The 11,493-nt window shown below is 37.4% G+C and overlaps 2 protein-coding genes across 2 annotated transcripts; both read right to left on the bottom strand.

Moving 5' to 3' along the window:
- Positions 1 to 2,079: 2,079 nt before the first annotated feature.
- Positions 2,080 to 5,527, bottom strand: LOC120347076 (hematopoietic prostaglandin D synthase-like). Its single transcript, XM_039416900.2, has 4 exons — positions 4,768 to 5,527; positions 3,894 to 4,111; positions 3,359 to 3,460; positions 2,080 to 3,002 (listed from the first exon to the last, which is right to left on the bottom strand). Exons 1-4 carry the CDS (start codon positions 4,898 to 4,900, stop codon positions 2,838 to 2,840), a joined length of 618 nt encoding a protein of 205 aa, XP_039272834.1. The 5' UTR covers positions 4,901 to 5,527; the 3' UTR covers positions 2,080 to 2,837.
- A 275-nt stretch (positions 5,528 to 5,802) lies between these two features.
- Positions 5,803 to 7,312, bottom strand: LOC120347074 (hematopoietic prostaglandin D synthase-like). Its single transcript, XM_039416896.2, has 4 exons — positions 7,029 to 7,312; positions 6,744 to 6,961; positions 6,324 to 6,422; positions 5,803 to 6,172 (listed from the first exon to the last, which is right to left on the bottom strand). The coding sequence occupies exons 1-4, from the start codon at positions 7,165 to 7,167 to the stop codon at positions 6,008 to 6,010; spliced, it is 621 nt and encodes a 206-aa protein (XP_039272830.2). The 5' UTR covers positions 7,168 to 7,312; the 3' UTR covers positions 5,803 to 6,007.
- Between the last annotated feature and the right edge of the window lie 4,181 nt (positions 7,313 to 11,493).

The following is an 11,493-nucleotide window of genomic DNA, read 5'->3' as shown; positions in this document are numbered from 1 at the left end:
ACGAATTGACCGGGTGAATTACGTTTCAACATGGCACCAAATTTTTTATCATCACGAGGGAATTACTAGAAAAAATGTAAGCAGTATGTTATTGATGCATTTGTTTTGACAAACGGTGTTTATATATGACTGAGTAATTTTACCGAATAGTAGTTCCCACAAAATTTCTCAGACTTGTAATGATCATTACGCTATAATCACGGATATTGCATACTGTGGTAGCAATGATTAACTGTTATCAAAACTTAGAAAGTTTTCTCGAAATTCACAGTGAAATAGGAACAAACCTTATACAAATATGAATACCTGTTATCAATAATGCAAGATAAATTTACCTGTTTAGGAGATCGAATATGGTAACAATATAGCTGTTGTATAAAAATGGGTTTGTGCAAAACAATGCCATGTTTTTAAATGTTTGTTTCAATCTAGTTCCATGAGAAATACATAAACTGAAAGCCTCGAAGCAGAATCAACAGTTTTGTCTCGAAGTTGAATATCATAATTTGTTGTCAATGGCATTCTGTTTTAGAATTGGCGGAGAATTCGAACACTACAAACAATGATTCTATCAATTGGGATGCTGCCAGATCTGTTAGAATTGGGATGCAAAGATCGATTTCCATTTGACTCATTCAACGTCCGTATATTTTTTGTAAATTAAGAATGTGATCGCAACCAGCCGGGGAAAGCGATATGGTTTCAGATATTCCAAGATATTCAACAAGATATTCCAGTCATGCTTACCAAAAAAATAGTGATTGACGAAAGCGGAAAACGTCTTCTAATATGCTCACGTCATATCCTATTTTATTTTAATTTCTCATGATTGTACCCTATTAAACTTTACCCCATTATTGGATAATATTAACTTTTATATTTCAAAATTGAGATTCCAGTTCGGAGCCATCTTTTGTTACATTACCAACATAAGCTAATTTTTTTTTTATACAAGTCTGCAAGCAAATTCAACAGAACAGGGATTCTGGGGGAATATTTTTAAGTGAAGAAATATCTTTGGCCATCAAGAAAGAACTAGCGGGTAATCTAGTGAAACAATTAGAAGGGACGGGGGTAGATAATGTAGACAAACAAAGTATGTTATAATATCTACAGTTCGTCGAGGGGGAAAATTTCGCAAGCCTGAAGATAGTTTTGAACGCTTTAGAATTCGGGTCAGAAAATCACGAGCAATCGCTCCGAGCAGCAGTTCAGATGCAACATCAGTATTCCATACAAGGGCGAATTATAGATTTTTACATGTAATGCCTTCACTACGATGACAAATATCAACGATCATGGTAAAGAAACCAGACTTTTTTTTAGAGCTTTTATAACATATGACTCAATGAGTACATCCAGGCAGAGATGGCGGAAGAAGAGTTGGCCATTTGCCTTTATTCTTTAGACCTACTTGTTTGCCTTCAACGAAACCAGAATGATCGCTGTAAACTTGAAGAACTTAACAGTCAAAAAGCTAGGCCGACGATTAACAAAACTGCTACTACCCTTAGTCAGTCTGCTTTAGGACGACGGTGACGCGATATTGAACGGTCAGTTGAGCGACAACTTCACGATTCTTAGTTCGCCATGGAGACTAATGCGGAACACAGGTTGGGAAACGCTTCTATAGAAAACTACATTGATTTTGAGTCCATACAGAAAAGATTTTAGGATGGTGGTGATAGATCGAATTTTTCGTGAGTGTATTCCACGACAAACTCTATCTTTTTGAAATACCCCCAGCGACCCAACTAGGTGATCCGAATCTTTGACAGAGTTTTGTTTTCAAATGAATTTCTCAATAAAATACTTGCAATAGCACTGAAACGCACTGGGCAATATAGGTAACAGAATTATAGGCATTTGGATAGCCTGATATTATTTTGCCAATTTGGTGCTGGTCCTGTATTGCATAGCAAAAAGTACCATGCCACATACAAACAATTCAATGCGATCAGATTCTACTAACTACAACCAGTCGCACGCAAACAGTAGCCCACACTTGGCGCTTTGGCGACCATACTATAATATATAGTACTAAAATAATCTGATTATCAAAATCGCCATCGGACAAACATTTGAAGCTGTAACAAATCAAAATTTTCTCCGAGAACGGAAATTTTGATGAAAGTTTTTTATTCAAAAGTATGTGTTATGCTGGATACGGAAATACGAATGTTGAATTCATGCTGAAACGTGCAAGAAAATACGAAATAATTTGCCAAAGCATACTAAATCACTGATTACAGGCGACAGAATAAGAACAAGCTGAAAGTATAAATCAATAAAATTTTGACGCCAGGTGGGAGATTAACAATTGCACAATTTGCTACTATTCGGTGATAATACTGAGTTCTGCTTACATTTTGAATTCAAAATTACTTTGAAAATCTCAATGGATGGAACGATAACAACCATTGGGCAGAAGCGATGTTGAACGCTGGTACCACTTTTTATAATTAGAAATGGTTAGCTGGGTTGTTGGTGGACCAATTACCAGAAGGGTAAATTAGCTATATTTACAAATTCAATACCAGAGGTAGTCTGTGTAGAAATACAAATAAATATCGGCTTACTGAAAATTAGACCCATACTCTGTTAAGCCTATTTTTCCAAGTACAAAAGTAAACAAGAATTATGTTGTCATCGGAATATATACTGAAGATAAGATACACTGAGCCGAGGGAAGCAACATAAACGGAACTCACGTTGCTTTAACTAGTTAGTACTTATGTAGCATGCATTACATTCGAAAACAAGATGAAACGCTTCCAAAGGAACTTGAAAAAATAGAAAGTGCTGCTTGTCTTCTGTTGACTATTCTTCTGACTTTTTTAGATTTTTGTTTCAGGACGACTCTCAATCCAGGTTTTGATGTTTGGCATATTTCGGACTCTCTCATTCAAAGCTTTCAGTTTAGGTGTGGCGTCAAGCGCAGTCGGTACTGTGTGAAGTAAGAACTCACATCCGACGGAAAAGCCAATATCTCCCACAGTAGGCTGCAAAATAGAAGAAATAAAGCAATAGTAAGCAAGCATATTAACTTTTTTTACCCGACTTTTATCATTCATTAAACGTTTGAGTTAGCCTAATATCCATCCGCGGCTTAGGAGGAAAGATGATTAGTAGATTATAGATTATAATGACACTTGGTTGCATTACTGATCGACATCAGTAGATACGTGGGCGTGCCACAGTTATAGGAGACAGACTTTTCGTGAAGCCACTCAACAGGAAGTGCCCAAATTTGACCTATTGGGACTGTAGGCATGGTGTAACTAAGTCAGCTCCTTTCACCCAAATGCGATCGTTTGTAGAACATTAGCCAAAGATAATATCAAGTTGCTCAAAATACCCCGCCGCTTCTTCCAAACCATCCGTTATCACGAACACGATTCTCCAATTGCAGAAAATACTTTGCTATCGGACCCTCGATTGCTTCTTTTGTAAGTTGTTTCTAAAATTCGAATAAAATTAAGTTTAACTTAGCATTGAAAACTTGATCAACTGGTTTGAAAACATACAGCAACACTAAAATTTTCGACAACATACAACTGCAAATTTTTCAATTCCGATTGGACTGCTATTGAGAAATGCTGGTTTGAAATTAATTTAACATCAACATATCTGATGCTGCATAATTTTCCAGCTTGATCATCATATATATATATATATCGAGTTTTACTCCTTAATTAAAGTCATGTTTTCTATGCGAAAATTTTATAGGAAATAAACAAAATCATCTGATTTCTCAATGACTGGATTCATAAGGTTGTCCGACCAAAATTACATCGCTAGGTGCAATTGCACTAATCGAAAATAACAAAATTATACACAATTTGAAGCAAAATTGCTATTTCATGTTAGAAATTATTAAAGGCAACGATTACCTTTCGTTCTTCGTCTTTTTCTGTCCACGGAAGAGCCATCATAATATCTTTCATTTGTTCCCCAACCATATCAAGATCAGCGGCTTCGTAACTGTCTTTACCATTCATTCCAAGTTCTCTTGCCAGGAAACGTTGAATGGCGCTGCTCTGTGCAATCACATGGGTTGAGCCAGAATCGTCTGTCACCTCCAGCAACGGCATTTGGCCGAATGGACATTCTGAAGTAGGCACAACTTAAGTGTCAATATATTTATATTTCTACAAAATTAACTTAGGTTTACCCTCGAACTATAATTCTTATTGGCGTCCTGGACGGCACAATAAATCTATATGCGACCCTTAGAGCGTTGGCGGTCGCACGCAAGTCTGCTATTTTCAAGTTTAGCTGATTTTATTTAATTCTACATAAATATGGTGGAACTTGTATCTTTTACAGTAGCGCAACGGGATAAACTATAGAGCTATAATGCTAGCAATAGCAGCCATAACAGAATGTAGCAACCTAGTTTGGTGGTAGAAATCCGCCACGAACTTTAACGTTGGTGTACTAATTTACTTATTAAAATGCGGAACGGGATAACTCATATGGCTATAAAGCTAGCAATAGCAGCCATAACAGAATGTAGCAACCTAGTTTGGTTGTAGAAAACCGCAACGAACTTTAAAGTTGGTGGACCAATTTACTTATTCAAATGCGGAACGGGATACCGGTAACTCATATGGCTATAATGCTAGCAGTAGCAGCCATAACAGAATGTGGCAGCCTAGCTTAATTGTAGAATTCCGCCACGAACTTTAAAGTTGGTGGACCAATTTACTAATTCAAATGCGCAACTTTTGACACACAATGGGGATTATTGACTGAAACTCTTACCCTTCTTCTTTTCAGGCCAGGTTTCGCTTCCTATTCTAATATCTTCATATTTGACGCCTGCTTGAGCAAACATCCACCTTGATATTTCAGCTCTTCCACGCACATTGAAGTAAAAAAGTTTATACGACGGCATTTTAACAAGTCTAACAGTCTAAGCAAATACTAACAGTCTCTGAATAACAAATCGAATTTTTAAATAATATACAAATTCACGGAGGAAAACACCCGTCTGACCGTGGTGATGCCGGATTGATTGAATAGCGCTTCCGGCCGTCGCGTACCTACCAGCATAGTGAGTGCGTAACTGATAACTTAAAAATGGAATGTCGACAGCAAACCTTTGCTAAAACTGAATATCTAAAGTGCGATTGATTGAGGGAAATCGAAATCAAACAACCTACACCATGCAGTCGCAACAAAACGCAAACAAACTATCGCGCAAGTTTTGCTGGGAAACTGGAATCAATTTATACATAACTTAGCATGTCTTCTCTTGTTTGTTTGCTCAAGCGTATCTTCGATTCTGTCTTATTTTAAACACAATATCTTTCGCGCCATTCCGCCGAATGACGAAGCAAATAGCTCGAGGGCAGTTTTAATCCGAGATTAACAAACATGGCGCAATGATGTTTTATTGGTATTGTAGGCAATACGAATGGTGCAATCGATAGAGTAATCTCATATTAAGTAAGGTCGTAGGCATAATTTCAAAAGAGAGGTTATCATAAGTAGATCTGCATATTTTTACTCGACCAGGAAACTTGGGCTAATAGCAAAACTAAGTACGTATCTCACGTGAAACGAAGATACATTTGAATCGGCACTGTTTTATGACAGCAAAGTAAATAAATAGTCGCAAAGTCCGCTTTACTTCTTCAGCACGTATCTCCAAAATAAAACTACAGATAGCCTACCGATATCATACTTCCAATTTTAGGAAAACATGCCTTTTTTTTAGGAAATATGATTTCGTGAATCATTGATGAAAAGAATACTAACATCGACAGAAATTAAGGTAGTAAGCATACAAAAATATTTGGGTTTTGATTGCCATTTTATTTTAATTTTTGCAAAAATGATACAGCAAGAGTATTTGATATATGTAGGGTTGTAATCACTTTAATTGGTGTAAAGGTATGGAATGATGAAATATAAGGTATGTAATTGCAAAAGAAATAACCTTGACTCGTTGAAAAATCCAATTCCCTAAATTACGAAGGTTTTAATGGAAATTTGTGAATTAATAAGGCGTTTGGGGACGTTTAGCTATCCATGCACTTATGTTAGGATGACATCGAACAGTTGAATGAAGCTTCTTCAGTTTCGGATATTTCTCAAATAGATTTGGATTGAACATGAGAAGAACATCCGATCCTGCAGTGATGGCTAGGTCAAACCAAGTCAGCTGAAAATAAATTAAATCAAGTAATTGCATAATCAACAAGCGCTCAAACACCTTATTGTATTACCTACGGCCTTCGCCCTTCGGTATCATTCCCAATGACCTATGCCGATAATGCTATTAAATGTATCATCTCTCATAAGGGATATCTCACCTTTTCTCCCAGAAAATATTTGCTACTCCCGACTTGAGACTCCACTATTTCATAGGCTTTTGCTACGGGTCCTTCAAATGCCTCTTTCATCAGCTTCTCCTAATTAAGATTGAGTGATAGTTTCAGATGAAGAATAATTTGCTATAGAACAGACCTTTTTTCAATATTTATGACTATATATTTTTATATAATACTAAATTCAAGAACTAGCAAAAAATTGTGTAGCCTAACTGCTTGTGGGGTGTTTAAAGTTCAAGTCACCGTTGGTATTCAATGCAGAGACTATGACGTTATTAATTATTAACCCAGACTATGCGTTAATACTATCAGAGAATTTATAAACTATTTTTCAAATTAAGAGCGTACAGCAGAAGCCACCGGATACCGGTCTCAAATTTAACATATTGCTATACCAACAACCTTCTTTTGGAGGTCGGATTCGAAGAAAGGCATTTTACGGAACAAATCACTCATATATTCCTGAATAGAGTCAATCTTCGCACAATCTAGATCTGTTTCTCCATCCAAGTTGAATTGTTTGATCAAAAACCGTTCGATTGCGCGGCTTTCTGCTATAAGGGTGCTCGTACCGTTACCGTCAATTACTTCCAATACCGGCATTTGTCCGAAAGGCATTTCTGTTAGAAAATTTTGAACTGCAAAATATGGAGGAGAAATTGCATTCGAAAACAACGATTTACAAACCTGATTTTTTCTTGGCCCATTGTTCTTTGTCAAGCCGAATATCTTCGTATTTCACGTCAGCTGCGGCAAATATCCACCTGATCATTTCTGCCCTTCCACGGGAATTGAAATAATATAACTTGTACGTGTAAGAACTCATTTTCAATTATTCTGCACTACTTGTATCCTTCTGATGAATAAAATATTTGAAATAAGCAAGGTTCTGCAAAAAGTTCACAGAATAATATCCAGGTTATATGACGCAACTTTGATACAGGCGAATTCCAACCCCACGTACTGTTAATGACGATGCGAAGGCTTAGATCTACCAAATCCTGGTCAAATTTTAACGAGCTCTGGCAAAACAAGCACCTTCCCTCCTTACTATTTCTGACTGATCAATATCACATGACCACAATACGAACGCAGCCAACCATAAAAGTTCGCAAATACCTACAGTGTTTGCCTCACAATTTGTCAGTCGAGATGCGCGAGGGATTTAATAGAAAAATAGCACAAAACCACCTTGAAAATGCCACCCGAGATGCCTTCAGGTTATAGCAGTGGTTCTTAAACTGGGGGGCGCGCCCCCCTAGGGGGGCGCGAGATGCTCACAGGGGGGGCGCGAGAAGTCACAAGATGGAATCGGAAATTTACGTGTAACGGCTCCCGAAACGGTCTTCGCATTCGTTAAAAATACCGGCTTTTACGTGGTATAATAAAGTTTTCTGTCTCGTAATAACTACAAGAATTCAAAATGTCTCTCTATTTTAATTCATTTGTGTTCAAGGTAACTCGCGGTTCAGGCGACTCTAAAATACCACGCCAATCCGCGGACATATTAAAAAAAAGTGTGATCAACTGCCCGATTATATTTAGTTTTGATATATATTTCACTCATGCGAATTCGTTGTCGTCATTAGAAAGATCTGGTATGATATCCCAGAAAGTATATTTGATTTAGTACAATTAAAATACATATTCATCGACTCGAAATCCTCGCGGTACGGCCCCTGAGTCAGTACACGAGTGGTAAAAAGAGACGACTTTTTCAATGGATATGTAATGGTTTTTCTGTTGAATAAAAATAATCAATCCATGACGGATATACTCATTTAAAATGGTTGCTTTATTCATTTAATTGTGATAAATCAAATCTGCGATTGCGTCGATAAAATAAAAGCACCATTACTCCAAAATGCCACGGTAATTCGCAACAATAAAAATATGTGGCAAAGTGCCCGATTACATTTTGTTTTGATTTGTATTTTTGCCACTTTTACCAATATGAGCTGTCCCTGCAACTCATACTCCGCTCTATCGCAATGCTGCCAGTCAATTAATTTTAAGATATCACCTTTACAGAGATTCCTAAGTCTGCGATAAAATCATACGGAGTAAAATTTATTTCAAGTCGGTAGTTTTAGAACAGTACTGGTGTGCCGCAGGCACAAAGAATTTATGAGATTCGCAATGTCTAAAAAGTGTTCGCGGTCCACCCCAAAACAAAACTCATGGTGTTTTCCGTTTTATTTTTAGTATTTTGTAATGCTGCTTTTACAATAAAGAAATTTTTGGTTGCGGATTCACTTTTTTATTCTATCTTTAGCATCTCGTCGCTGATGATTATGTAATAAAAAAACGAACTCGTTTTCCTCAGAGGTGTCATGGTTCCATTCGAGAACAAAAAAGTAATTATAATCGTCGCGGCACAAGAATATGTCACGGGAAATTTCTGATTTAGGAAGAATAAACACCGAAATCAAGATTTTTATGGCTTAATAACACGCCACGCTGACGAAAACAATCGAGATTTAAACAAAATGCACCTTAGCGACTTTCTTTTTCAGCGGTCAAGAGCCGGGGAAACTTCCACATTCATAATAAATATTAAAAAATGAACTGCTTTTATGTTTTACATAAATTCATTTGCACTTCGCCATTTTGTTTGAGACGTTAGGCGCAAGCCAAGAAGTCTGTAATTGTTGCTTATTTTTAACACACAGTACCGGTAAATAATTTTTGCATTGCTCAGTAGTGATGAGGCAAATTTTTGATCGAAATTTTACGTGTCTTATGTAAACGTTTAGGCAGAAAATACATTAAAGCATAGGTTTATTGCGTGTTTAGTTTTACTTGAAAATTAGTTTGACCTCACCAGGTATTGCAAACTGAGCGGAAAAACGAGAATGTATGACCAACCAACCACTATTTGGCTTTATAAATACGACAGTGAATGGCGAAGTTGCGTTATCCCATGCATTTTATGCCTAAACAATCTGAGCAATGACGCTATGAGACCAACACTCTTCTAGCGCCATCTTAATATATAACAACATGTCCATCACAAAACCATTTTTTTAAAGCAAAAAGAGGGGGGGGGGCGCGAAGTTTGTAAAATATTTCAAAGGGGGGCGCGGCTCAAAAAGTTTCAGAACCACTGGGTTATAGAGTCGTTTAAAGAAGTTTTATGCTGGACCCGGTATGTTAGTCGTTGGCTGGACCCTATTGTTCTCATTTATTTTGTCGCATACAATTTATGATCAACAACTCGAGTGTAAACAAAGAATTTCTACATATATATATATATATATATATATATCATTTATTGTTTATCTTTTTAGAACCTAATCCTATTGTGTCGTGGCCCTACCCAAAGTTGGTTTTTGGCAAGTTCATGTCTCGAACAATTTTTACTTGTTTCGTGAGATCTATTGTAAACACACACAAAAATGCGATTTATACCCTATTCCAGCGTTTCCCAAACCTTTTCGGCCACGGAACACTTACACTCATTATCTCGCTTCGCGGAACTTCAAAAAATGAATGAGTAAAATTGATAGAGAAACATGGTGTAATGTGTAATCCAATGGGTTTGTCGTGGCGAGTTGACAAATGCGCCGCAAAAACTAACAGAATTGTGTTGAACTTACCTAAAATATGATTGAATATTCTACATATTGCATTTATTATAAATGTTTTATTGTTTCTAAATTTAAATGCTGTGCATGTGTCAATAAATTCATTTTACCTTTCTATGTCGTTACTTTCCATTACGTAGTGTTTGCCTGTAATGTTACGTCTAATTGAGATAGAACGGTACTTGCTGCAATTTCGCGAACTGCAGACCTGCAGTTTATTTATCTGCTGTATCGAGTTTAGCGAACATGAGTAATTTTTTCAGCATTTCAAAGTAAAACCGGGCAGAGATGGAGGGAAAACAGTTGACCTTTAATCTTTATTCTTTAGACCTACTTGTTTGCCCATAGCAAAACCAAAAGGATTGCTGTAAACTTAATAATGAACTTAACAGTCAAAAAGCTAGGCCGATGTTTAAGGAAATTGCCCCTACCCTAGTTATTCCGCTTTAGGCCGACGGTGACGCGATGTTGGGCGACAACTTCACGATCACTAGATTTCCATGGCGACCAATTTAGACGTGTTTTTGATTCTTTTTCCACGGAACACTCAAAAAACGCTCGCGGAACACAGTTTGGGAAACGCTGCCCTATTCCCATCCCTTCACGCCAGAACCTGGGACATGAACGTGCCATTCACTTGACTATTGTACATATCGTCGTTGTACCGTACTTTTTTGTCCTGTGTATTGTTCAAGAGTTTTATTTGTATATTTCATGTCTGTTGTCCTACTATAACGTAGCAGTCCTAAACTGCAGTTATATATACTTGTTGGGGTGCATGTCGCACATCTGTGTCTTAGGCCAGTAAGGTCATGAACCTGTATCCCGTCTCTGTTATACCGCTTAGTTATTATGCAGATACTGTAACATTTTCGAGGCAAATAAACATACGTACGTACAAATTGTAATATTTGTACTAATTCGAGAAACCCGCTCTTATAGCAGCTATCAATTGCATCGACATCAGTTATTGGATAGCATTCACATATTTAACCTGGGAAGAGAAAAGCCTATAAACGGTTTGATCATATGGCAAATCACGGCCTCTCATCTGGTTATCAGTCAATGTCGGGTATGGGATTAGTTACCCAATTATTTTTTGTTTGTATTCAGATGCATGGACATGATGGCAGGGAGGCTGTAACCGACTTGCGGCGTCAAAAAGCCCATAGTGAAACCCCACGAGAGACGGAACAAACAGCTAATGCAGCAATAATAATTTGTCATTACAACACCTCAGTGACTAGTAAGTATTCTATGCCACTCTAAGGTACTTTCAAATCTAAACTTAAACGCCCTTTCGGCAAAGAATCTTCTACATACAACCTTACACACCTTTAAATCCAAAGCTTCAGAGGACCCAAATTTACCAACTCTTATCAAATCACAACCTCTCGCTCGACTACTCAATATGCTCATTGGACTACCAGGCCGAGGTGACCAAAGGCAGAAGTGCTCACCAAGCATCATCATATCCTCCAGCGTGATCCGTAGTTCCGGCAGGCTATAAACCCAGTAAATTGAGTTTTTTGCCGACTCGACGCCATCACAAAGCACTACTAAGT

Source organism: Styela clava, chromosome 11 (genome assembly GCF_964204865.1).
Source record: "Styela clava chromosome 11, kaStyClav1.hap1.2, whole genome shotgun sequence".
In the NCBI taxonomy this organism is placed as follows: Eukaryota; Metazoa; Chordata; class Ascidiacea; order Stolidobranchia; family Styelidae; genus Styela; species Styela clava.
The sequence above is the reverse complement of the archived record's forward strand: the minus strand, read 5'-3'. Positions and strand labels throughout refer to the sequence as shown.